The following is a 27,903-nucleotide window of genomic DNA, read 5'->3' as shown; positions in this document are numbered from 1 at the left end:
GTTTATGTGTGTGCAGACACGTGGTCAACACTCAATTTGATTAATAAAAACATCAAATGGAAACAGAAGCAGAGGCAGCAGCGTGGTTATTTACTATTGTGCTTTTCTTATTTTAGCTCATAAATAAACATGCCATCTCTAACAGTATTTTTACCTATTTGAAATTAACTTTTTTCCCTCAAATTAACTTTTTTCCCCACTTTTTTCATGTAAACATAGCCCCATTTTTTCTTATAAATCTAACATTTGTCTTCTCTTAAAGCAGCCAATCATAAAGACAGTTTGTGTCAGACTGAGGCTGAACTGCAGGGTTGTCCTGGTATGAGGTGAAGGATTATTATGAACCGTAAATCATGCAAAGCTACTCTGGAATAACGCTAATTCTCATTTCCACGGCTGCGAGCTGGGGGACACCACTTCATGAAGCTGATAGAATCACATCATGTGCAAAAAAGCAGAGATTAGATCCTATGACCACTGAACCAGACACCCTCTACAAGTATACTTACCCCTGCGTGCCATCTCTCACGAGGGCAACTCCAGACTAGAACACAACTGCTCGTCTGGAAACAGATTCCAGGGGTATATCTACTCCTTCCCCACCAGAGAGGCAACTAGGTCCCTGGAACAAGTTTCAGTAGCCAGGAATTGGACCACCAGGGCCACTGCACATATCCTTACCCAACTCACATAGCACTCCAACCCTATGGCGTGTGTCGCCACCTGCTAGTAGTGAGCCCAGAGATTAATTATTAAATTGACTTAAAATAAAAGCAAACAAGCATTCAATTTCTGTAGAGGTTTTTGTTTTCTATATTATTCTTTCTAATTTATAGTTTAATGTATTTTTGTATGTCCACCCTTGCTTTTTTCTATTTTTGGTTTCTTTTTCTATGTTATTTTCTATGTAACTCTTGCATAGTATTAATTAATGTATTTATTTTTGTATTTTTCCTAATCTATGATTTATTAGTTAATTAATAATTTTTTTCTGAGGGGCGAGGCAGGAATCCTGGCCCCATTAGTGTCCTTCAGGGGCCGCTAATGACCCCAAATAATCTTTATTGTGGCGGTCAAACTGCTGATGAGTGTTTAACCTGCTGCCAGTAAAATTAGCTGACAGTGGTTTTCATAATTAAAAAAATTCTATTCATGTTAAATTAAATTAATATTTAAAAAGTGAATTTATTTGAGTTTATTTGTTTTGGGTTTCTTTTTGTTTTTGTATTTTTTGTGGTACAATAACCCACTAACCCTCCCTTGAACAGATTTACCGATCGTACACTCTGTGCGCGTGTGTTTGTTATGTATTGTTCTACAGTCATTGATTTAAACGCAAGAGACACTCGGTCTCATCTTCTGATTGGCTGTTTCTACTGTCCGTCACCGGAAAAGGCGGGGACATTCCTGTAACACAGATGAAGGAGGGGAAAAGAGAAAGTTTTCAAGATGGCGGCGGTGTAACTTGTTCGTTGGAAAACAATAGAAGAGGCGCAGAGGGACTCTTATCCCACTGTTTCCCAGGAATTCGCTCCCAAACAGTTCATCTCGGACGTGGGCTCAGCCGAGGGAAAGATTATCCTTGGGTGTAACTCTGGGGAGATAGTTTTAAAGTATGATGGTTCATTTAAACGTTTCAGGCTAGCTATCTTGCTAGCTAGCCGAACCCCAAACAGCGTTAGTAGCTAGCGGCTAACGGCTAGCGGGAGGATCAGCTGTTCGGAGGACAGATGCTGGGACAGATGCTGTAGGAGAGCGGACAGCAGCACTCTCACAGTAAGTGACTTTAACTCTAACTGTGCTTCAGATGTCCTGAAAGTCTGGCAGTTTGTTTTCAGGCGCGTGAAGTTTTATTTCCATTAGCTGACAAGTTGTTAGCCAGCCAGCTAATCCCATGCTACCCGAGCTAACCTCCATCAGCCGAGGAGAATAAAGTTTGAGGGGAGTTGTGGAGCCGTTAGGAGGCTGTCGGGAGCGGAGCACCGCCGGTAACGGGCAGGTGGACGAGGAGACGGAGGCTAGCTCCAGACCAGGTTCCGCTTAACTCATTTTCTGGGGGTGGGGGTGGGAGGTTTTTAGGCTCCTGCTTTGATTTAGAGTGGAGGAATGCGCTAGCCGAAGTTAGCCCAGCGGGAGTGAGTTTGAAGGCAGCACCCTGTCTCTCAGACTGGGGTATAAATGATCAGGAGCAAAGGGCAGGGGCAGCTCGGGGAGTAAAGGGAGGACCAGATAGGCTCTAGCAGGACTCCGGTAGCTTTACACAGCTAATTAAACGAGCTGTTGTACACAAGACCAGGTAGATGAGGAGGCTGGATGGTGCTGCCCCCAAAAACCTGACCTCTCCTCTCCGGCAGTGAGTGTGACTGAAGGCCGTTAGCAGCACAAAGGCCGCCTCCATGGAGCCAGCACCGGAGTCTTTGTAAAGGGTGAGGGGGGGTGTAGACGCCAGATTCAGCAATATATGGACGAAACCTGAGCCGGGAGTTTACTGCAAGGCTTTATTGATGATGGCGGATTTTGTTACACCGCGACGCAGCGAGGTGATGGAGCGGCTCCGCCGGAGGATCGAGCAGTTCCGGCAGCATCACAACAACTGCGAGGAACGCTACTTGGCCGCGATGATGGAGCGGCAGGAGATGGACCGGCAACAGACCTACGCCCTGCACCAGCGCTGCCTGCAGTCCAAAGCCAAGCGGTCCAACAAGCACCGGCAGCACCAGCCCAGCGGCGACCAGGCCGGGCAGAGAGCGCCGGGAGGCGGAGGAGGAACCGGCGGGGAGCACGGGGAGAGCGGGGTGACGACGGGGGAGCAGAGCAGGAGCAGCACCCTGGTGAGTGAGCACACCCACAGGTTTAATAAAAATCAACATAAGCAGCTGGAGGGTCCAAACAAGAGACAACAGCACTGATACTGAAGAGTCTTTATTCATCCACCAGTGTCATTCCACACGTTTTTATAAGCATAGTTAGCCAGGGACTGCATCACTCCCTGACATGTTCATTAGATCCCTGCAAACATTATTTTAATTGGTGTTTAACACCAAAAACGCAGTTAAGTCCAACTCTTTTTAGTAAGATTCTTTAAAAGAACTTGTTTCCAACATTTAATGAATGAATGATTCACTGTATTTTTTCTTTAAGAAACCTTGTTTTTTGTTACATCATGAAATCTGCCAATCAGTAGTACATAAAACAAGGACTTTTATTGTGAAAGGAAGTAACTGGAAGAAGCCTATAGGTGTAAAACAAACTCTTTTGGGGTAACAGCTGCTTCTTCATGATGGGCGGGTGTGGCTGAAAGACAGTATACCCAGCTGATCAGTTTATTGATTAAGGCGCTGAGAATGAGCCAGTGTTTCAAGCCTCACCCCCTCAGTCTGAAATCACTCACTAGGTGTAATACCCCAGTTAATCAGTCTGTTCTAATCGCCACCATTGATAAATTCCAAATCAATAACATGAGACCACGACAAAGCTGCTGATCAGTGAAGCCGCTTGCACTCGTGTGTTTGTGTGTGTGTTGTGGCGTTGCTGTGTGGTCATGTGACGTGTTTCCCCTAAGTTTGCCTGTGGTCGCTTTGACAAACTTCTCTGTTCAGCGCCTCTGAAAATCCAGGCACCTCTCAGCTCTGACCTTTGACCATTTGCATTTTCTGCAGTAATTTGGAGCTGAATTAAAATGCCTGTGGATGATGGAATAAATTTGTTCTTCTGAAAGATTTTTGAAGGGTTTAGATCAGATGAGCTTCCTGAGAACAAACAGCAGTGTAGTTTTTGTTTTCCTGTCAGTCAGCCGTTTTCTGGTTAGATGAAATGAAGAGGAGGTTTTAGTCACTCAGAAGTTTCCTGCAGCTGATCGCTTATATGCAGGATCAATAAGGTGTGACGCTGCGGTAGAGGCTCGGGGTGTGTGTTCTCATATTTCCTCATACATTAATGTGAGGTGGCACGAAAGCCCTGAGAGGTGACTCAGTGTGAGCAGAACCCCCCCCCCCTCCCCCCTACTGCTGACTCATCACAGAGGAAACTCCCGCTGTTAGGAAATGCCTCGCTCAGCAAAGGCTGGGAGGAGGCGGGGCTACAACTGGCTCTCCCTGATGTCACCGAGTGTACGTGTAGAAGTTTTGAGTGAAACTGAGTGTTTTCACAACACATTGGCTGATCAGAGTCTGAGTCAGAGAGGAACTGATGTTTCAGTGTAATCGGAGCGTTTTTCTGTCTGTCAGTTAACGAGCAGGAGCAGCACCTGAAAGTGTTTTGTGCTCGAATCTTTTCCTGTGGGTTCTGAGCATCGTATTCTAATTGGCTGTCACACAAACATTTAGTTGTCCTTCCCTCCTTCCTTCCTGTGTCCTGTATGTGGTGTCAGAGAACATACAGTAATTGCACGTCATGTTGCTCTTTGTCATATTTAAACCAAACAATAAAGCTGTGTTTATCACACAGTGATATCACCCATTTAAAAAAGGTACATTTTTCACCACTCCTGATTTAAAAAAAAAAAAAAAAAAAAAAAAAGTTGTCAAGCATTTTTTGGCCAAAAAAGCAATTCATCTGAAATAATAACAATAATGATGATGATGGAGCAGAAGCTGTAGGGCTGTCACACCGTCAGTGATCTAAAAGCTGTGGATGGTTTCACCTAGAGTATGTTGGCCAGCCTGATATCAGACACGTTGGGCTGGTTCCTGAACAGCTGACTGTGGACAAACCAAACTCCAGTGAACCTGTTTAAAGTGGTTACTCTGTGAAGTCAGGATTTCTCCCCTTAAAACACTTGCAGGCCGACAGAAATGGGGCCCATAGTCCGGAAGTTTGTGGCAAAGGCTGAGTCAAAAATTCCAGGATGAATTACCCTGTAAATATTTGGAAACAATCCTTTTTTCTCAGAAAAAATGCACAGAATGGCCATTACTGTCCCAGGAGTTTCAGCAGTGTCACTGTTAGTTACGAAGGTCAGAGGGTGGGACGTAGATATGTGTTTAAAAGAAGCAGTTTGAGTCTGTGCCCAGGAGCACAATGATGACTTGCTGTTATTTGTAATGTCAGCATGTGTGTTTATATCACTCTTTTACCTGACAGTTGAGGCTGTCTCAGTGAAAGGACTCTCGTTAGTCTCACTCCAGGTCTGTAACCATAGCAACATGGGTGGAGTGGGACCTGTATTTCAGGTTTAAAGGCTTTCACATGGTCACCTTATCTCTGTTTTCTGGGAGTCACTCAAGCAGATAATATTCATTTTTGTTAAATGTCTTATTAGCATCAGAAACATAAAAACTTGTACACCTGCGGTACGACAGGTGCTTTGTTTGGTCAGCTGATCAGAGCAGAGTAACTGTAAATGAGGCAAAATGTGTCATTCAGAAGTTCAGGTATCAGTTTAGTAGATTTCAGTTTTGTTTTGTTTTACACTTTGATTGGTATGATGTCAGAGCGGGGATACGCTCTCACCCACCTGCCAAACGGAAGAAGTTTTCCCGAAGGGGGAGGGGCTAAAGCATCTTATTTCGCACTAATGAGCTTCACAGAGGCTCGTGTTAGACAAAGAAGGATTATTATGAACTGAGGGTCATGCAGAGTTACTCAGAAGAATCTAAGAATAAAAACCATTAACTGAAAATGGTTGCCTTTTAAAAAAAAAATGTTAAGCCTGTCTGACTCGGACACCAGTGAAGGCATCATGAGTTTTATAAACAGAGGGAGTGTGTGGGCAAATGTGACTGAAGGAAACTGAAACTTATCTGTGTTCAGATTCTGATGCGCACACACATGCCGCCACACACCTCAAATGCCATGACCAACCGAGAGTGTTGGCATGCCCACACAGGTGAACGTGAGGCCTTCAGACTGTTTTCAGAGCTTCCGGGAGAAGCGTCAGGGTCGCGGGAGGAGCTGAGGAGTCAGAGATAAGCTGCTCTGAATGTTTGGATGCTGCCCCTTTGGCTTCAGTCTGGCTAATCAGGAAATTCTCTGCATTTTTTGGCGAGGACGTGTTTTTGTTTTTTGTTTTTTGTTTTTTTGGGGGGGAGCGGGGGGGTTTGAAAAGGAAGGTCAGAGCTGCTCATCTGCAACACTGAAAGCAAAGGCTGGACCAGTGGGTGCAGAGCAGGCTAAACCCTGCCTCTTTTACATCTGTGAAGTTTTTTTTTTTTATAAATTTTATTTTCAGTCACAGCAGCATGTTAATAACAAAACATTGAACATAAAGTAGTTTGCTGTTCAGTATTTACAATACCCCAAAAGATAACAGAAATAGAAAAGGAAAACAAACAAACAAACCAAAGAAACCCCTACAAAACAACAAAAAACAAACAAACAACAACAAACAAATATAAAAATAAAATGTATAAGGGACATTCAGTGTACAGTTAACCATGATAGTGATATAGAGATATGGTATCTGGTCATGATAAGGTGGTCATTTTAAATGTTTCCATGTACATCAGGAATGGCTGCCATGCCTTAAGAAATTTGGTGGTTGAACCACTGTTCATGTGTGGGAGGAGCTTCCTGCTTCCATCTTAAAAGTATAAGGCGCCTTGCGATAAGTGAAGCAAAGGCAATAGAATTCGAATAGTATTTTGGCAAAGTGATGTCTTGAGGTATCACCCCAAAGATAGCCGTTAGAACAGAGGGATCATATTTAACGTTATACATCTCTGACAGAGTGTTAAATATAGACACCCAATAGTTATGAAGATTGGGGCATGTCCAAAAGGTATGAAGGAGCGAACCTGTTTCTGCTTTACATCTGTTACACAGAGGGTCAGCTCCTGGATAGAACTTGGCTAACTTTTCCTTGGAGATATGTAATCGGTGTAGGACCTTGAATTGAAGGAGCCCATGCCTGGCACATATCGAAGAAGAGTGTACCCTCCGGAGAAAAGATTGCCAGAGCTCATCTGTTATAATCATCCCAAGGTCTTTCTCCCACTGTGCTTTAAGGATGGAGAGAGAAGGAGATTGAAGATCTAATAATATAGCATAGATTTCTTTAATCGCCCCTCTCTTATGAACGTTTATATTAATAATTTTATCCAAAGAAGTTTCCTCAGGTAGTTCCGGAAACTAAGGAAATCGACTCTTTACAAAGTGGCGAATTTGTAGATAGCGGAAAAAATGTTGCAGAGGAACATTAAACTGCTTCAGGAGCTGCGTGAATGAGGCAAAAATCCCATCTACAAAAAGGTCTTTGATATTTCTAAGGCCATTACTTTCCCATATTTTAAAGGCAGAATCCATCATGGAGGGTGGGAACATATGATTTGAGCAGATAGGTGCTTTAATTGACATTAAGTGTAACCCCAACCTTTTCCTACATTGCACCCAGATTCTGAGCGAGTCATACAACAAAGGGTTACGTTTATGGGTGTATAGTTCTAATGGGAGAGCTGAACTCAACAACGCTGATAGGCAAATTTTGCCACAATTGGATGACTCAATTTGGAGCCAAGCTGGAGTCTCTGTAGTAAAATTACTCATCCAGTACAGCATATTTCGAATATTTGCTGCCCAATAATAAGACTGAAAGTTTGGCAAGGCTAATCCACCCATTGGTCTAGTCCTCTGCATGAAATCTTTGCGAATTCGTGGACTTTTGCCATTCCAAATAAATGCAGAGATATGCTTATTCAGTGTTATAAAATACTTATTGGGTAAGTAGCATGGGATACATTGAAATAAATAAAGGAACTTGGGTAGTATGTTCATTTTGATAGAATTGATGCGGCCAATTAATGACAGTGGTAAATTGTTCCATCTCTGAAGATCTGTCTCAGTATTCTTAAGCAGCGGGACAAAGTTTCTTTCATAAAGACCTTTGTATGAGTGGGTAACCTTAACCCCCAGATAGGTCACATACCCTGATTTAACGTTAAATTGAAAATCTGAAAATGAAATCTTCCTGGCTATAGAGTTGACACAGAGAAGTTCACTTTTATGTAGGTTCAACTTGTAACCCGAAATATTACCAAAACATTCAAGAATGGCAAGAGCACGGGGAAGAGAGCATAAAGGCTCTGACATATACAGCAGGAGGTCGTCAGCATATAAGGATATTTTGTGCTCCTGGTCACCTCTGAAGATGCCCTTAATGCAACTGTCAGCCCGCAGTTTAATCGCCAATGGTTCAATTGATAATGCAAAAAGAAGAGGGGATAAGGGACAACCTTGTCTCGTACCACGGAGAAGTGGGAAATAAGAAGAGAATAACGAATTTGTTCTAACACGTGCCATAGGTGAGGAGCAAAGTAACCGAATCCATGAAATGAAATTAGGGCCAAATCCAAATTTATGTAGAGTATAAAACAGATAATCCCACTCCACCCGGTCAAATGCCTTCTCAGCATCGAGTAATAAGGCAATTTCAGGGGTCGTAGTTGACTTGGTGTGTAATATGTTTAAAAACCTGCGCAGGTTGAAAAAACCATGCCTACCCTTCACAAAACCTGTCTGATCTGGAGAAACTAACAATGGTAGATATTGCTCTAGCCTGAGAGCAAGTGTTTTTGACAGTATTTTTAAATCTACATTTAAGAGTGATATAGGACGATATGATGAACACTCTAATGGATCCTTATTTGGCTTCAATAGGAGTGAGATGGTTGCTTGTCGAAGCGTTAGGGGAAGACATTTTGAAACCAATGACTCAATGAACATGTCCCGTAATAAAGGTGATAAACTGTCTTTAAAGGTCTTGAAAAATTCAACCGGATACCCATCCGGACCTGGGGATTTGCCATTCTGCATTGAGCTAATCGCCAATTTAATTTCTTCCACTGTAATTTGCTCTTCCAATTGGTCTCTGAATGCTGAGGTCAAAGTCGGAACTGTCATTCCATCAAAAAAGCCTCAAACATCTCAGGCGTGTTTACAGATTCAGAATCATAGAGACTGGAATAGAATATTCTGAAACTCTCATTTATTTTTTGTGGAGTAGTGGTGACATGTCCAGATTTAGTCCTAATTTCAGGGATTATACGAGTTGCTTCTGATTTACGAAGCTGATGTTCTAAAATTTTAGATGCTTTTTCTCCGTGTTCATACCATCTTCCTCTAGATTTAAGAATTATAGACTCTGACTGCCGGGTTGAGATTAAATTAAATTCAGTTTGCAACGTTAGTCTTTGTTTATACAGTTCTGGAGAGGGGGTTGTAGAGTGTTGCTCATCCAATTGCGAAATAAGGTGTATCAATTCAGAAAGACGTTTCTTTTTCTGTTTCCTAGTATATGAACAGTATGATATAATATGGCCCCGTAAGAATGCTTTTAAGCTTTCCCAAATCGTACTATAGGCCATGCCAGGCGTAATGTTTGTTCTTATAAAGACATCAATTTGTTTGGAAAGATATTCCACAAACTCCTTATCTGACAAAGAAAGAGGATTGAGTCTCCAGGAGTACACAAAGGGTTCATCCGGGAAGCTGAGTTCCAAAACAAGTGGACTGTGATCAGATATTACTATGCTACTGTATTTACAAGTCTTGATATTGGGAAGCAATTTTTTGTCAACAAAAAAGTAGTCTATACGAGAATACGTTTGATGCACTGCAGAAAAAAAGGAATATTGTTTAGTGGAGGGGTAGAGAAATCGCCACGCATCAACAGCCCCATAGGTTTGTAAATATGACTGTAACACTAATGAGGATTTAGGGAGTGGAAGTCTTTTATCTGAGGAGCGATCTAGTACTGGATCCATAACAGTATTCATGTCCCCTCCAAGGATCAATTGGTGTGTATTGATCTGTGGAAGGGAATTAAGAAAGTCATTGAAAAAAGTTGAGTCATTCCAATTCGGAGCATATACGTTTGCTAAAATAAGCGAAGTATTAAACAGGGACCCTGTCACCACTACATAGCGACCATTTGGGTCAGCTATTGTGTGAGAGACTATAAATGGAGTATTCTTATTAATCAAAATTGCTGCACCTCTGGCTTTACCATTGAATTTGGAATGAAAAATTTGTCCAACCCAATTTCGTCTTAATCTGGCATGATCTGTATTCTTAAGGTGTGTTTCTTGAAGAAACGCTACATGTACCTTAAGATAAAGAAGATGAGAGAGTACCTTATTTCGTTTCACTGGGTGGTTCAATCCCTTCACATTCCAACTAATAAAGTTAACATGGCAGCCATTACTCACAGCAGTTGAAGTGTCATCAACAGAAGTCATCACCATATAAGTACATGATGAAAAAGGTGGTTCCAAACGCAAATACCAATCCTATCATGGGTGTACACTGAAATGTTGTTGTTAACAATAATCTGAGCAAATAATATACAACAAAAAAAGAAAAAAACAACAAAAGGAAAAAAGAATAGATAAGTCCCTCCTACCCACCTCCCCGTGTTCAGTGTTGTCCCCAAACGACACACACCAATTTCCCAAAGCTCCCCTGCTTCTAATAAGAGTCCCATTCACCTTATTCATAACCACAGCCCCACATAAGCAGAAACATCTGAACTATGAATCACACATGTAGTCCAAAATATATTCAAATTAGAAAGTCACAAAGTCCAACATAATAGAGTAAAATAATTAAGAGAAGGAAAGAGAAAAACTCCCACGTCAAATTTACCTGTAACCGAAAAACGGACCTGTTTCACTTCTCATCAAAGCTGACCCCGGAGTCCCTTTTAAGTGACAAGTACTGGAATATAGTTAACCTCCCAGGAAACAAGGGCAAGCTCACCAACATCTGAGATTTCTAAATGAACATCGAACATGAAACTAAGCTAAACCAGAGATCGTCCGTTTATTGATTGACAAAAATGTAGTCACGATGGTATGAAAGTCCCGGTGGTTCTTATGAAATGTCATTCGGGAGAGGACTCAAACTTGGAGTCAATGAAATCTTTCACTGCTTTAGGAGAGTCGAATACCTGTGTTTCTCCATTAAACGAGATCCGAAGCCGGGCAGGATAAAGAAGGCCGTAGCGAACTTTTTTCCATAGTAGTCCCTTTACCTCGCTGAAAGCAGCCCGGCGTCTGGCCAGGTCGGCGCTGTAGTCAGGAAAGATGAATATCTGCTTCCCTTGAAACTCCAGCCGGCCTTTCTGTCTGGCTAAGCGCTGTATCCGCTCCTTCTCCTGGTAGTAATGAATGCGAACAATGAACGGCCGCGGTCGCCCTCCCTCCGTGGGCAGCGCAACCGCCGCCCGGTGAGCTCTGTCTAGGATCGGAGCCTGCTCCAAACCGCCGGGACCACCCAGTACAACGTGCAACAGATCAGCAACAAATTTAGTGGGATTCCCTTGTTCGGCTCCCTCCGGCACTCCTAATATACGCAAGTTGCATCGTCTTCCCCGATTCTCCAAGTCGTCCGTTTTCAGCAGCAACTTCTTGTATTGGTTACTCAGATCTGCGAAACATGTCTCCATAACTTCCAGCCGCTTGTCCAGATTATTCAAGCCTTCTTCGTGTTCGCCCAACTTCTCAGTACATTCGTCAAGAGCGGTTTGGATGGGCGAAATGGCTCGTTTAATTTCGTCCCGTAGGTTGTCATTTTCCTCTTGAATCACTTCTTTGACAGTGTCGCGGAAAGCTAGCAGTGTCGCTGGATCAACGGTAGTTTTGCTAGCGGTCTCTGAGCAGCTAGCCTGCGCTCCTTTAGCAGACTGCTTGGGAGGCATTTCACTTCGAGATAAGCCAAAAAGACGGAAAGAAAAACAGCTAAAACAATGCTGACTTTCTTAATAGAGCTTAAGAAATCTCTGAATTGGGCCACAATAGGTGAACCATAAAGTAATTTAACAGATAAATGGGAGCTCGTGGTTTGCGCGTCTACTCCATAACACGCCCCCTAGCGGACCCACATCTGTGAAGTTTTGATCCAGGACTTGTTGTAGGAAGAAAATCCCCTTTAAAAGCAGTGTGATCTTTTATTTTTTTTAAATAAATCTATGTTTTAAAGCACGCGCCCGCATCAGTGAACAAAGTGCTAATATTCACAGGCGGAGATGCACAAAAACACAGACATAACTTCCTGTTCTGACCCGCATCACTGAATCATGACCAGTATTTAATGTTTATGAACATGGTTAATGTGTGCACTGTATGCTCCAGGTGTATTTTTTTCATCCATCTGAGACGACATGTAGTCAATTTACCGATGGAAAGTCCCCACACTCAGCGACTTCCAGAGCATTTGGCAAGAAACGGTTGAAAAACAACAATGAATGTTTTTCTCTGAGCGACTCTTTGCTTTCTCCAAGTATAAAACTGAGAAGCCTTTACTGACTTTTAAAGTGATTTACGATGTGAGTCGCAGCCTCCGTCTGTCACCTTGTTCTCGTCGCTTAGGTGAAGCTCTGCACCTAAGCAAACTTGACTTAGGTGAAGTCAAGTTTGTTTATATAACGCATTTGAAAAAAGTAGCTGTACATCTAAAATAATCAAATTACTTAAAATTTAGGACAAGATGACAGAATGTAAGAAAGGAAATGAGAAAACCTGAGTAACAAAAAACACAAAAGTAGTTGGAACTCATTCTGATTTAAAAACCCAGAGAAATTGGGTGTCATATCCATAAGGCGACCATAAACAGGATAACAGCTGAAAGTTGATGGAGGTCACCTCGTTGGGCAGACGGCGTGGACACTGAACTTTGTGAACATGTTAAGTAAAGAACAGGTGATGTAGTAGGGCTGGGCGATATGGCCTAAAATTCATATCGCGATATAATTTGAAGCATGTGCGGTAACAATATATATCACGATATATTCTTTTCTTCTGTATAGCGTATTTTCTACACTATAAGGCACACTTAAAATTCTTTAATTTTCTCAAAAATTGAGAGTGTGCCTTATGTATGAATTCTGGTTGTGCTTACTGACCTCGAACCGATTTTCGCATGCAGAAATCTGTTAAAAAATGTTTTAGTACAACTTTGGTAAGCTGCACTGCTTGATGGATTGTTAGAGCATTACGGCTGCCGTAGTGAGGAGCTTCGCGGAGTAATCTGGGTCCAAAACTCCGTCAGCTTCAGGTCCCAAAGTCAAACGAATACTGAGAGTTAAAAAACGGTCTAAATTCTTTCATCTTTAATAAAATCATCAGCGTTGCTGCTTTACCAGCTGTAACAATTAAGTTTAACATCCATGCATCCATGAAAACAGAATTTATTAAATTTAACGGAGTTAGAAGTTAACAGGAAGTTAGCTTGCTAGCTTCCACCTAAACATGTTGTGCTACGTGATTGCTAGCGACACAGCTATGTTAGCATAACATTAGCACAGTGAAGCTGGGGGATGAACGCCAACTTTTTTTCACTCATTAAAAGTTAACGTGAAGGATTCTGGTGGTCGGGGACAAATGCAATCGCATAGCAGGATGCTATACATGGGCCAAACTTCAGTCAGGAGAACAACTGAGATTATTGATCCACAATATGAGGTTAGTTATTAATATACTGCAACAACATGGGAATAGAGCAGCTGCGAGAGAATTCAACATTAATGAATCAATGTTACGGAAGTGGAGGAAGCGCAGTTTTTGGCTTTCCCCTTATTTCAAAAGTGCTTCATCTCTTTGGTATGACTGTCGCCCGGCATAATTTGCAGATGATAATGGTTTTAGCCGCTCGATGATTTCGACCAAAACAGGCGCAGCTTGATAACATCATCAATATGCACTATCACGATAGAGCGATATAGTCAAAATGTCTATCGTTGGCCAAATTTATATCGTTTCTTCTATCGTATATCGTTTATATCGCCCACCCCTATGATGTAGGATGTTTGACTGCTGTTTTCTTTTTTTAAGGTGTTGTAATGTTTTGTATCTTATTTTATTTAATATAAATAAGCCCTTAATAATAATCAGCGGTCATCATTGACCTCTTCGGGTTTTTATCAGCACGATTCATGTGCACCGCGTCTTTAAGCTCCGTTTTTAAAACCTTGAGATGTATCTTCAGCCCCTAGTTTCCCTGATGCCAAACATCAGAGTGACTCTGAGGTGAACTAAGGTTTCAATGTGGACATGAAGCTGAGGATCAGGTATTTTTCACTGCTAGTAATCACACAGCAGCACATTAATGACTAAACTTGTGCTGTGGATAGATCATCTGTGCTATTCTTCTCACTGAAGTTTGGTTTGATTTCAGCGTCTTTTGCGTTAGCCCACCTTCAGTAACCCTACAAACATGGCTGCTGTTTAGTATTCTTTCTTATCATGGAGAGGGTTAATGTCTCATCTTTAGATGGAAACAAGTGAGCTAACTTCCTGCAGACTTGAAAATGGTTAAACTTTGGAAATCCTCGTTTTCATGGATGCTCTGGATGATCTTTGGAAACTGAAGAAGAGCTTAAACCCGGAAATCAGTAATGACGCAGGGCTCGCAAAATTTCAAAATCCCTGGTAGCCCTTCGGGCAGGGACTCTTCAGTTTTTGGTAGCCCAAAATAAATTTAAGTAGCCCGAATAAAAAAGAGCAATTTTTTTATTGATGTTTTGTTTCCCGTTTTGTTTCCTTTACAATATTATACAGTATAATATTGTAAGTATAATATTGTAAAGGAAACAAAACATTAATCAAAAAATTGTTGAAACACAAATTTCAACATTGAATAAAAATTACAATCATCAACTCAAATACTTGGTTCTAATTGAACAGAAATTTCTATGAACTTGTAAGAACTGTGTAGAACATGAATCAGTCTGTGTCAGATCCTGAATTTGAAATTTCCACTGAAGTCACGGGTAAGAGGCAAGTGGAACCAAGATCGAGGACATTTGCTTTTTAAAGTTTGCAAAGACTGCTAAATTTTGCCAGTGGTAGTTCACTCTTTGCAACATAGTCTGTTCTAAACAGATTTTTCAGGTTTATTTTTAGTATGTTATTTGCAATTGGTGTTTGTTCTGGGAAAGATATTACAGACTGAGCAATAATGCATTTCTTGCATTTCTCATGGGTTCTAATGGGGGCCTTTCATAAAATTACTGGTCCCAGTAACAAAGGCGCTTGTCGACTCAGAAATCGAGGGAAAACCAACAACACACCCGGCAGAACATTATGTTATTTACATAATTTAAGTGGTCCGCAGGTGCGCATTCGCTGTCAAAATAAAAGACGCGCACCAGATAAGAAGTTGCAGCGCGTGGTTGCGTCCATATAAAAAGCACTGTTTTTGTCCGCTAGAGTGGGATTTTCACAGCGCATTCTGCACCACATCTCTGTGCGTTCATCATTTGTTTGAAGCCAGCTCACCTCCTGCAACCACTTTTCCGAGAATACGCGCTTCTTTTGTGGTTCGGACTCCTTCTGACATTTCTTTGGAGGTGGAGGAACACCAAAGTAATTGCTTAAAGGAGCTTCTTCGACATTTTTAAGAGTTCTAAACAAATGTCTGTCCTCCTCCAGAAAAACACGCGTTGCAACTTCTTATCTGGTGCGCGTCTTTTATTTTGACAGCGAATGCACACCTGCGGACCACTTATGTGCACCTCTGGTTATTTAGCTCGTCATATTGCAGCCACAGAAATTCTTTTGTCCATGAAACCATAAAGCTGCACTTTCTTTTTGCCTTATAGTCTGATTTGTCATAACTTTTCCGTTTTGTGGTAAGCTTTTCTTTGGCTGTCACTTCTTCACCCTGACCTGTCTTATTTGGCTCAGCAGAACTAAAATATATATCCTGCTGCTTTTACACACGCACTCACATAACGCTCAGCGATTCTCTGCGCGATCAACCTCTCACATGTTTAAGCTGCGGGAGATTTCACTTGTCATGTTTGCATAGTAAGCTAACGATTGATAAGACGATGTCAGAGGAATTGGTGCGCAAATTATCGTCACTCACCAATCAGTACTGTCGCTCTCTATACACAGTTCGCGCGATTGCAAAGTGAAAGCAAAAAACAAGCGCAAATTCTGGCTCACCGATGCCAATGACATAATTACCCAGCTACATTTCCGAAAGAATGCAAAAGCATTGACATATATTTTTCCTTCCTATGATAGCCCGACGGGCAGGGCAGAGATAGATTTTGGTAGCCCGACTGGAAAAATCGCTAGCCCCGGGACGTCGGGCTAGCGATTTTGCGAGCTCTGTGACGACAGACTTCAGAGGGTGCTTTTTCTTTTATCAGAGTAATTTTGGTTTAATAAATCTGCTCACACACAGGGGCCACTTTTGCTTTCAAAGTCGGCCCAAATATGCTAATAGATGTTTTTTCCTGCTTTTGGTAGTAAAAGTTTTATTTGTTAATGTTCTGGAATGTCACATATGCAACAAAAAAGGTTTAAAGGAAAAGTTCATGTTATCATGCACAACCTGCAAGCTGTTTGGGACGCTGAGAGCCGGTTTGAGGAGCGGTGTCACATTACTGTTGTTTGACTTTCCAGAGCAGGAGGCGCTTTGGAGCTTGTGTCCACCTGCCTGCTCGTCATCACGGGTACCGCAGGTGTTCAGAGCGTTTGGCAATCACACAGTGTGAGGATCAGCTGACGTGCTGCAATCGGGCGATCGAGCTGCCGACAGAACGCAGCCGTTAGACCTGCCGACTGCCCTTTATATCCTTATGTAAGCCGGCCTGCCGGTGATTTTAGCAGCACCCGTCTCTCTGCTGCACACCCCCTGCAGCTCAGCTGCGCGTATGCCTACTGATGGTGATGATACCAAAGTGAGAAAGAATTCAAATTACACAAAAAACAGAAGCAGTTGAACAGGTTATCAGTTTCTAATGCACCACAAAGTATCAATTTGACAATTGACAATTATTTATGTTATCTCCTGTTTTTGTGCAACAAAGGTTTTGGTAACTTGGTCATTCCCAAATCACCCCTGCCCTCCTCTTTCAGCATTGTGTTGGAATATTTTCTTTAAAGCCTTTCGCTGATTTAGGTTTTATTTTCCCAAACAAAGTAGCACTTTTTTTTTTTTTTACTTTATTTGTCAGCCGGTCAGAATTCAGACACTGTGTAACATGCTGGGTCTGGGTAAGATAAAATGTAGTAATGTATTGTTTACAGATATAAATAGTCCTTGTTTTGTAAATTATGTGTTTGTTTGTTTGTTTTTTAAACTCAGAGGTTCACTTTGAGGTTTGAACCGTCTGGGGTTTTGCTTAGAGTAACTCTTGATGCTTCTTTTTGTCGCTCCACCTGCAGGAGACTCTAAAGAGGAAGCTGGAGAGCCTCAGTCCCCCTGACCTGCGAGGACAGGTCAACAGTTATGAAAGCTTCCCGTCGAGCCAGAAAGGCTGCCAGGACAACAGCGCTACCGCCGGTTCCCCGCTCGACTCCAAGCCAGATATCAGCAACTCTAACGGGCCCATGTGCGAGTCGGCGGACGGTGGCAGAGAGCCGGGTCCAGACTTCCATCCGAAAGAGATGAAACAGGAGCCAGACGACATCCTCCCCATCATGCCACCCCCGGTTGGCAACAACAGCCTGTTCCCTGAACTGAACGAACAGGAGTGGACAGAGCTGATGGAGGAGCTGAACTTCCCTGTGGACTACGAAGACATCCAGGAGATCCTCAACGATGGCTTTGAGGACCGCAAAGACCCTCTGGAACTGGCAGCCACTCAGGTTGGTGGTGGCGCTGTCGGGGGAGGGGCAGGAGGGGGGGGACAGTCTTCCCAGGGTTTACTTCCTCCAGATTTGGTGAGCGTGAAGGCGGAGTTTTCCCCACCCTCTGCCGTCTTCGAGCAGGATTCTCGCACTGGCTCCCCCCAAGTCAGATCCACGCCTTCCGGGACTGCTCCTCCTCATCCCACTAGCTCCCCTGTAGCCTCCTCCTCTGCCTCTTCCCCAGCTCTTCCCACCTCCCAGCCTGCTCCTCCCAGGCAAATCCAGCCTCCACCCAACCACCTCCTCCCTCAGGGGCCCAAAGACTTGTCCCCTGCCCAGCAGCTCCAGGAACTGGCTGTCCGGCAGCAGAGAGTCCAGCACCTCCACAGACATATGCAGCAGCAGCAGCAGCCAGGAGCCAAGTTCACCAACCACCCCAACCACCCCTCTCCATGGTCCCAGATGCCCAATACCTCTCAAAGCTCACAAGCGAGTGCATTTGGTATGGACAAATCCACAAGTAACTCCCTTTACTCACAGGATTTCAATCCCAATGCCCAGAAGCAGCTGGTGATATCCAGTCAGCCCAACAAGGCCTCTCCAAAGGCGGGTGCCAGCAGCTTCATGCCGGGCTCCGCCGGACACCCCAACATGCTGGGTCACCCGACTTCAGGGCCGCCTCTCAGCCACGCGCCGGCAGCAGGTGCTCAGGCCCCGGCCGTCATGCTGAACTACAACAACACCAAACCTCTGTCGCACTATGAGGCGGGGCCCGGACCACCGCGACCCACTAACCAGAACCAGAAGGTGGGCCTGCTTTCACTCATCCAGCAGCAGTGCCGCAAAGAGAAGCCCTACCGGCCTCATATGCCACACCCACAGGTGAGAAGCACCCACGAGACACAGCCATCACACGTGATCCGAATTTGATTTAGAGCCAACACTGACAGAAAAACTTAAATCCCCCCATATTCCTCACTGGAATATGGGCGGAGGGGGGGCGGCGGTAAAATCAGGCAGCAGCCTTTTGTTCAGCTTGTTAGTGTTTGTTTGGGTCGAGCAGCTGGTTGCTCGAGGGGGGGGGGGGGTGGGTGGATGGACGGACGGAGGGAGGGAGGGAGGCCATGACAAAGCAGCCTTTCATACTTTATACCCCCACCCTCCCCCCTCTGTCCCTGTCTGTGTATTTAAATTTAGCCGCTCCTGCCTGTACTTTTCCTCTCAGCAGACAGGACACACTGTTCCTGCGCTGCTGTCTGTCTGCATTTTGTTCAAAGATGAACATTCCCAGCTAATTTCAAGGATACGTCTTCCTGAATGGAATAACCTTTCCTGTAGCTCCCCCCTCAGGGTGCACCGTGCATTCTCAGCAGTAGAGCCATCATAAGCCTGTAGTTCCCTCCTCAGCCTCAAGGGGGCACTAGCAGGCCTTCAGGTAAATTCTGTGCAGTGAAAAATGAACAATTATAGTAGTGTTGTCAAAAACTAAAATTACATTTATAGTTAGTAAGGATTTCAGAACCACTGCCCTGTGATCATCACATTTGAAGGCTGTCCCACTTAATCTGTAAATGTTGTTTTAACCAAGATGAAGTTTATTTTAATTTATTTTGCTTTTATTTCATTCTTGAAAGTAAAATGTGCTGTTCAAGGACAGCTGGTCAGGAAGGAACAGCATTACTAGGCTGTAGAAATGGTGGCTGGTTTTCGGAGGCTTTTAAGACAAGTTCCATAATTTCAGATATAAAGATTGTTGTCAAGAGGACTTTAGGACACACCTAAATGATCCCAGCATAGAATCAGACGAATGAACACACAATATTAATCAACTCAAAAATATCCGTATAACTTCACCACTTTAAAGATCTGAAATCATGAGCTTTACAAAGAAAAACAGTTGTCTGTTTTCATACAGACAAGACCGGTAAGTTTCTGAATGGAAGGATTGCTCAACAAGTGGTTGAAGTTATTAAACGAGAATGTTGCAGCAGGTAACCTATGAGATGTTCTGGTTAAACTTTTTGCTCGACAGCAGCTCTGTGCTGGAGTCATGAAGAACTGCCTGACGCTGTTACCAAAGTCACATGAAGCTTTTTTAGAGCAGAGAAAAAAAGTGTCGCTTCTTCTTCAGTAACAAAACACAAAACTTCATCTGCAGGATCAGAATGGCTACCCCGCTCCTCCACACGGCCCGGGGCCCACAAACGCCATGACATCCAAGCCTGGAAACAATGCCATGCCGGGTAACCACGGTAACGCATACATGACCAGTAAAGAGGCAGCAGCGAGGAAACAACAGCAACAACATCATCAGCAGCAGATCCTGGAGCAGCAGAAACAGCAGCAGTACATTCAGAGGCAGCAGCAGATTTTAGCCGAACAGGTACGACTCACCTGCAGGTGGTTCCAACATTTCCAACCTCACGTCTGTCCTAAATCTGAAGCCCACACAGTAACCCTCTCCATGTGTCTGTGCAGGAGAAGCAGCGGCAGCGACACCTGACCCGACCTCCTCCACAGTACCAGGACCAGTCGGGAACAACGGCTAATCAGAACCCTTACCCACAGCAGCCGGCCAACCAGTTTACAGGTACGCCTACAGGAAGTGTTCACACAGTGCATTTCTCAGGTCTCTCAGGCATGAATACCTCTGTGACAGAGCTGTAACTCTGAAAAACTGCCCACTGCTTCTTCACATGTGGAATTAGCTCATTACTGCCCCCTGTGGTTGTTCAGGGAGAATACACAGAAGACAAAAAAGTGGTTATTTTTTTGAAAGAAAAAGGTGGAAAAAGATGAAACGCTCCTGAGTAGGATCACAGCCTTTCCTGGGACTTTTTTTTTAATTACTTTTCTTTATTTATTTCATAATGAATGCTTTGTGATTCAGTTCAGAATCACAAAATCAAAGGCCACAAAATATAAGAAGAAGCAGACACCTTGCAATGCAGAATTTAACACAATTATTAAGTACCAAAAAAGGCACTTAAGTAATCATAACAGGAAGTAGGAGTTATTTGAATGTGTGTTCTGCAACTTTTTGGTATGGGATTGGTATGGGACTTTTTGGTTTGGTATCCTTCCTCATCCACGGGAGGAAGGAGGATCAAAGTGCAGACACTTGGGTATAAGTTGTGCGTGTGCTTCAAAAGATCGGACCATGAAATGTTTTGAAAACATGCTTCTTTTTTTTTTCAAGAATAATTTCAAGGTTCAAAATGCAGAGTTGATCATTGACCAATGGGAAAATTCCAGTTTAAAAAAAAAAAACACAGAACAAACAAATCCGGCATCAAACATAACGTTTAACCGGGTAAAGACCGTAAGATTGCAGCTCGGGCGGCTGAAGCTGAAGCTTCCAATATGATCGAGTTTATGGAGAAGCACAGCTCAGAGGTTTGTTGTGTTTTCCGGCCTTAGGATAAATCCCGTTAAAAATGGTATGATCTGTTACTGCAGAAAGTCGTAGCACACAAAAGATTAAATAATTAAAATGACATCTAAAACATTCAGGGGGCCAACAGAGAAGCCAGAATCAGGACCTTGTAAAACCAGCAGAGTTTTTATCTGGACAAGTGAAACCAGAGTGAGTTTGGTTTCTGTGGGTTCAGCCTGACTGTGTAAATGCCGCTCATTTGAATGGGAAATGAAAGTAGCTGAACAGATCAGTGGTTCAGCTCCAGAAGGGTTAGAGTTACGGGGACAAACACAATTCTTTTATGTTTTCTATTACGAGATCTCAGGGATTAAATGTGCGACTAAGGAGCTTCACTGGAGTGACCCACTTATGTGGCCCACTCTGAAAAAAGATTTTGACGCACGTTTTCCTGATTGTTGTTTTCTCCTGTTCTTCTGGTTTTGTTTAGCTTCCTCTCAGCCAATGGGCAGTGTCAGCTCCATGGGAGGCCCTGCCCCCGGGTCCCGTATGTTCCCTCAGAACCAGGGCATGATGAGCATGAACATGGGTCAGGGTGGTGGTCCAGCAGGTGGCGTAGCCCCTCCCCCGTCAGTGAGTCAAGCTGACATTAGTCAGGGGGGTGGAGCCGGCGTGGACGTCCTCTACAACACCATGAGCATGCACCCCAACCACCTGGCCCAGCAACCCAGTCTGCAGCGCCAGACGTCTCTGAACACCACCATGAGCGCTCCATACGGGCACAACCTCCTGCCTCAGCAGCAGCACCTGAAGACGCCGCCCAATGCAGCTATGTTGAAGCAGCCTCATGTGGCCGGAGCTGCCCGTCTCCCGGCCTCCATGCAGGGCAACATGGGGGGCGGCATGCCGGGCGGTCAGAGCACCGCCTGGCAGCAGCAGCTCGTCAACCAGCCGCCTTCCAGTAATGCAGGCCTGTCCTTCAGCGCCCCCCCCAATGCCTTCCACATGCCGCCGCAGCAGCAGCCTTGCATTCCCAAGATGCCATCCGGCTCCGCCCCCTTTGGCGGCAACCCAGGTGGACGTCCGATGGGTGGTCTGAATCCCGGACAACAAATGATGCAGACAAACATGGCAGCACCCCAGCAGAGGGCACTGCCCAACCCCCAAAGACAGGGCCAGCCAATGACCAATCAGCAGCAGGGCCCCCAGAACCAGGCAGTACTCCCCAACCTGGCAGCGTTCGGACAGCCGCAAGGCAACGGTCGCCAGGGACTACAGTGTAACCAAGGATACCAGGTGAGCCAAACAGTGAGTCAGCAGCAGCATCAGGTGTCATTCGGATACAACGTGGCGTCGGGGAGTTTCCCCGCGGAGAGCGACCTGGTGGACTCGCTGCTGAAAGGACAGAACACGCAGGAGTGGATGGCCGACCTGGACGAACTGCTCGCCAACCACCACTAGTCTCACGCACGCATGCACACACACAAAGCCTGCAGAGTGAGCTGTCGACCACTTCCTGCTGCCGCCACATGTTAGCGTTAGTCGCAGAAGGCTGGCGACTGCGTCACGTTCTCACGCTGTCAGAGAGAAGCCTGTCAGCACCGCACACGCACAGACTGGCCGTTGAATCGTTGCGGCACGATGAAGAAACACAAAGTGTTCAGAACTCCTGTAAGCGGCCACATTCCTGCTCGGAGGCTCTGCAATTCAGCTGAGTCAGCTGATCCGTGTAGCTGAGCTCCTCCGGGGTTTCCCACAGATCAGACTGAATTCACGGGTGGGAACACCACACTTTCTTCATTAGATCAATAAATATTTAAATAATAGAGTAAGAAAACCAGCTGCCTTTCCAGGAAGTTCCTCATCCCGCTGTTCGGACTGCAGCTGGCTGTCCTCTTGCTCTGGAGCCGCGGTGACCTCGCTAAACCTGCTTCAGGTTCAAGGTGGCATGACCTCCCAGCTCACCGCAGCTTCAGAACATCTGCCCACATCAGCGGTGATCCGCAGGCATCCATATGAGATGAGGTGATGGAGTCTCTGGAAAGCAGCTGAGCGAGTCTGTGGGAAACACGACAGGAATGGCTGGGGCAGTGACTGACCTTTCAAAATAAGAGTGATGGGATAGTCCACTATGAAACTGATCGTATTGTCATTTTGAGTGAAAATTGTCGTTAAACATCTCCACGCGGTCCTCGAAGGCTCCGTTCAGAAAAGCAGATTAACGAAGCGCTCGGTGTGTAAAAACACTCCTGGTAGAAAAGTCTTCAACAAAAACATTAAAAAAATTACTGTTGCAGTCCTGACATCAGCTTCCATTCTGGACTTGGATGCACTATACAAATAAAACCAGTTTTAAAATGCAGATTGGGGTGTATATGGAGTAAAAAAAGTGGACTTAATAACTTCTTAAATATTAAGAATTGGTTCTAAAACGATCGCCACCTTCTTTTAAGCTGCTGTCGTCCCTGCAGGATGGCACTAATCAGCTTCTGTCCTCAAACTTTCTAAATTTATGGAATGAAATGAGCACACAGCAGGCGTGTTTGGGCCTAATCTGGGCTAACTTTGGCACAACAGGGACAGATGCTGATTTTCAGAGTCAGGTGTGGGCCAAACATTGGCTGCTGTGTGGTGTTCGACCTTTTATTGCACATTTGGAGGACATTACGTGATAAACATCACAGCATATCTGCTAATGAACGGGACAAGAACTAACTGGCGCTCCGAGAGCAGCCAGACGAGATTCAGGTCAAAGCCTGAAAAACCCACCACCTGATACTGGATCAGCTGTTTTTAAAGGAAATGAAATCAGAGTGTTGAAGCTTGGTTTAATTTTTCCCCATATAAAGACTGAAAGTGTTTGTTACCCTTTGCCTGAAGGTTTCCTGATTGTTGTGAAGTAGCCTGAACTGATTAAACTGGTTTCTGAGACTTTCTGTTCTCTTCCACCAGGAGTGTAAATCTAAACACCTGCACACGAGTCAACGGTAAACACAAACAAACTGTGTGCACGCACAAAAACAGCAGTAAGATTACTACTGAACCCGCAGTCCTTGCCTTCGACCGCCACGTTAGCATTAAGTCACATTAAAGGACCATCCCTCTGTTTTTTTTTGTTTTGTTTTGTTTTGTTTTTTTTTGGGGGGGGGGGGGGTGTCAGCTGGATGTCTGTTTTGTTTTTTATTTTATTTTTAGGACTGAATCAACATGTGTTTGTTTATGGTTTTACAGCTCGAGCCGGGTGATTTTCATACTGTAGGGAAATTATTTTCTTCATAAACATTTAAATAACTTAACAATAGCGCTTTCTTTGTTTAGGTAAATGAGCTGCTGGTATATCGAGCCTTTTTCCCCCCTATGGAATGTCATTTGAGGCCAGCTGGTTGTTGGAGGCTCACAGATATTCCAGCAGATTTCATAAATCAAGGAAAAAAACAGAGAAATGGTCCTTTAAAAACGTAACAAGCCGCCGGGAAATGAGCAGCAGGAATCGGAAAGTTTCTGTCGCGGAGTCCAGTACTTGAACCTCCAGGTGAATGCGCAGAGTCCAAACAAACAGGCGCACTGAACCGCAATGCCTTTAAGTCACTCATAATGTTATTCTGTGATTCAGCCTGACGAGAACCTGCAGAGAAATCATCCATCGCCTCCTCTAAAGCTGTGTTTGAGCGGAAAAACATGGAAAACACAGGAAACTTGTGCCCTTTAATGAGGACATTTTGCCCTGTGTGTGGTCTGACAGACAGTGGTCTGAAGGCTGATAGAAAAGCCTGAGAGTCCAAATTCAGAGTAAAATGCCCTGTCAGTCCTTTTATTTAAGGCAGAATTCAAGTAAAAATAGTTTTCACCCACGTCTTACACCTGCTTCATATGTACAAGAAAATTTGGCCTCGGGATTTAGATCCCACTGTTCTCACCTGGATGTGATTTAAGATAAAAATATAAAGTGAATAAAAATAAAATCGAAACATTTCCATGTGATAGTTTGACGCTTTGTTTTAAGATAGAAATTTAATGTGAACTAAACATCCCTGCAGTCATTGGGCTCGGTCAGGTTGCTCAGACTCCGTGCTGGGGACGCGGCGTTGGCGTTCCTGTCATTCAGAGACTTCAAGCTGCGTCATCTGCATTTGATGAATCTTCCGTTGTGTCCACACAGTTGTCACCGCCGGCGTTAATCAGAATGAACCGTTCTGACGGTTCTCTGCAAGGTGGAACTCCGGCTGGGTCGCCACGTTGAAAGTGGAGCAGTGACCCAGTCGTCCTATCTACTGTACTGTTGTCCATGCTTGCGTGTCCTCGCGGCAGCGCTGTTCCTGTTTTTGTCGCCGATCGGTCGCTCGGGGATGGTTTCGTGTTTCCATTCAAATCGCTGCCAATCCCTGGGCCCGCCTTCGACTTCCAGCCTCGCTCGGTCTCCCGGGTTAAATGGGTTAAATGTTGTAAACAGGCTCTGTGTAAATGTCTATAAATATATTTTTTGTATGTATGCCTTTCCTAATGATCTGGAGAAGATAGATGTTATTTTTATATATTGCAGCGGATGTTTTGTAAGTATTTTATACTTTTGATATGGTTCTCTGTAAAACAAGAGTATTATGTAAATATAGTTCTTTAGAAAGCTGCTGCCTGTGTGTTTCTGTCTGTGTGAATTCTCTTGACCTGATTCAACACATTCACTAAATGAGACGACCTGAGTTTTCTGTGGAGGTTTCCCGTCCTCCATCATGGAAATGAAATCAAGCTCTTTCTAGTTCATGAAGCTGTTTAACCTCTTATTCAGGGTCACGTGGATCAAGGTGTGAGTGGGGACTCTTCCGAGGTGCGATCTCATGACTGTGTTATAGGTGGTTGATAATGGTGTCATAGGCCACCACCTCGTCGCACTGCTCATCAGACCCAGCACCATCCTCAGTCACTGCGATGAGCAGTGACAAATGCTCGCACCTTCTCATACATCGCTGTGCAAAAGTCTTGAGTTCAGTTAGTCCTAACGGGTTATGCTGCTGCAAACACAATCATTTTCACTTTTTCATACCTCAGTTCAGCTGGGTTCACACTACAGCGTTACCTGCAGCAGCATGTTGGAAGCAATTTAACTGGATGACTTTGTTGTCAAACCACAGTTTTTAATATAAGACACCAGTTTTGGGGAGGACCCTTTAGTTATCAAATCTGAGGCAGAAGAGAGGAGCAGCGTGCACACAGTGTTTCAGACTCTTAACTGTATAAAGCCAGTGGAATTTACTTTAAGCTGTTTAAGTATTACAGGCAGAAAGCAATCACACAGACACACAATCAGCAGGTACACAAACCCCAGATTGGTGGACAGATTTGTCACTTCAGTGTAGTGGCAGCCATCTTATTCAAGCCATGTTTACATTGATATTAATCCTGTTACTTTTCATTACAGTTAATGATTCAATTAATTGGGCAAAGCAGAAGCTACTTTAGAAGCTTTAGAAAAGTTTATAACTTTCTTCCTCTCACCTAAAGGTAAATCTAACAATAAAACAGAGTTTACAGTCCAATAAATCGCTGATTTACATTCCTTTGTAACAATATTAAAACTAAACACGGGCTGCTGCTGGGTTATTGACAGGTAACATCCTCCTGACTTGCTCTCTGCAGCTCTGCTGTACTCTAAATAAACAATGAAGTCCAATTTGACCAGAACAGGAACCTAATAAAGTACATCAACTCCTGGGCTTGTAACAGTCTCCTCTGAAAATGTGCTGTAAGGACAGATGATTCATCTACTGCAGACTTACAGGTATAAACAAACCTGAACCTTTCTGATTCTATCGCTTCTAGCGAGCATTCTCTTGGAGGAAACAAAAACTGGTTATTATTAGAAAAGAGCCCGAGGGAACTGTCAGGAAACTACAGTCCTATCAGGCGTTTCCATCCGGCCCCACAGGTTTACTCCCTCTCCCTGTTACCTGTGCTCAGGCAGTTGTTCTCGACAGAAAGTAGCGACGTTTTACTTTAGTGAACAGGTGAGTGTTGTTACATTACTGCTCAGTTTGTGGTTTACAAGAAAGGAGGAGGACTCATTTTGGGCTTAACTCCATGTTTGTGTTTCACATTCACACCTTCAAGCATCCACACTAGACTCAACATATTCATGTTCTCATCTATAAATGCAGACGCTGTTTACTGACATCAGGTTTCTTATTTCATTCCACACTGCCAGAATTATTTACACATCTTTAAGATTATGATTAGTTACTGCTCTTGATCTTTACCTTTTTAAGTCTTTCTGCCCCAGTCTTGCACAGGGTCAGCTCACAGCTTTCCCCTATTTGGAGGTGAACAGATTCCATCAGGCTGACCTTGCCACAGTCTCTTCCCCCTGTCCAAATCATGGACAAACAGGTGAACAGCCAATCACCTGGCAGAGAGCAACAAACTGCCAGGTGACACTTGTTACATACCCACCACAGGTATCTGTCTGAAGACTAGGGTTAAAATCATCTTGTACTAAATAACTGGGGCTGGGAAGCATAAACTCTGTGGCTGGTGTTTCACTGGTATATTAGTCTTGTGGGTTTGTGGCCTGACTGGACACATGGCTGGGCGAGTCTTGTGGTGTGGCAGAGTGTAACTGTTGAATGTATGAAAAGCAGGAGTTGCAAAGTTTAACTTAAATAGTGTAAAATTTAGCTTGGTAGTCGGGTCTGGTAGCTCTGTAGACCATTAACTGCTGTGACTTGCTGTGAGCTACGTTCCCTCTTTTTTGGCGTCTTGGAAATTTTGGTTGATGTAGGCATTGTTGTTTTGGTATGTTACTGATGCTCATACTGGCATTTTAGCAAAGCAGTGTATGTGTAGCTGCACATTATTTGGTGTTGGGCACTTTTGATGAGATCTGGTGCTCATTTAGGCACAGTAGATTTTTACTTGCTGTTCCTAGGTTGTTGTTTTGTTTTTTCCTGTTGAACCCATTTGCAAGGATTGACTTACTATCCTGGGGCTGACATGACTTGACCAACTTCCTGTACTAAAAAC

General features: G+C 44.0%; 1 protein-coding gene and 1 non-coding gene across 3 annotated transcripts; both read left to right on the top strand.

The window, feature by feature from the left end:
- Positions 1 to 1,378: 1,378 nt before the first annotated feature.
- On the top strand, positions 1,379 to 25,517 carry maml1 (mastermind-like transcriptional coactivator 1). Of its 2 annotated transcripts, none has more exons than XM_085133607.1 (6): positions 1,379 to 1,776; positions 2,355 to 2,831; positions 17,112 to 18,398; positions 19,675 to 19,899; positions 19,995 to 20,106; positions 21,383 to 25,517. In XM_085133607.1, the coding sequence occupies exons 2-6, from the start codon at positions 2,505 to 2,507 to the stop codon at positions 22,351 to 22,353; spliced, it is 2,922 nt and encodes a 973-aa protein (XP_084989733.1). In that variant the 5' UTR covers positions 1,379 to 1,776; positions 2,355 to 2,504; the 3' UTR covers positions 22,354 to 25,517. The 2 variants fall into 2 exon arrangements, with proteins under 2 accessions (XP_084989733.1, XP_084989743.1); XM_085133617.1 differs by having other exon boundaries at positions 1,385 to 1,776; positions 2,537 to 2,831.
- LOC146523878 (small nucleolar RNA SNORD36) lies at positions 3,684 to 3,760 on the top strand. The gene has a single exon (XR_014869951.1). It is a non-coding gene; the product is annotated as a small nucleolar RNA SNORD36 (small nucleolar RNA).
- Positions 25,518 to 27,903: the final 2,386 nt, after the last annotated feature.

The sequence above is a fragment of the Neolamprologus multifasciatus genome, chromosome 2, assembly GCF_963576455.1.
Source record: "Neolamprologus multifasciatus chromosome 2, fNeoMul1.2, whole genome shotgun sequence".
In the NCBI taxonomy this organism is placed as follows: domain Eukaryota; kingdom Metazoa; phylum Chordata; class Actinopteri; order Cichliformes; family Cichlidae; genus Neolamprologus; species Neolamprologus multifasciatus.
Note: the sequence above shows the minus strand (reverse complement) of the source record. Positions and strands in the feature narration are given on the sequence as shown.

What these genes read in the sequence shown, in the direction of transcription:
- maml1 (XM_085133607.1), top strand. Translation starts at nt 2,505, where the DNA reads ATGATGGCGGATTTTGTTACACCGCGACGCAGCGAGGTGATGGAGCGG. An exon ending in AGCAGATTTTAGCCGAACAG is followed by an intron (nt 19,900 to 19,994) that starts GTACGACTCACC and finishes GTGTCTGTGCAG; the next exon opens with GAGAAGCAGCGGCAGCGACA. An exon ending in GCCGGCCAACCAGTTTACAG is followed by an intron (nt 20,107 to 21,382) that starts GTACGCCTACAG and finishes GGTTTTGTTTAG; the next exon opens with CTTCCTCTCAGCCAATGGGC.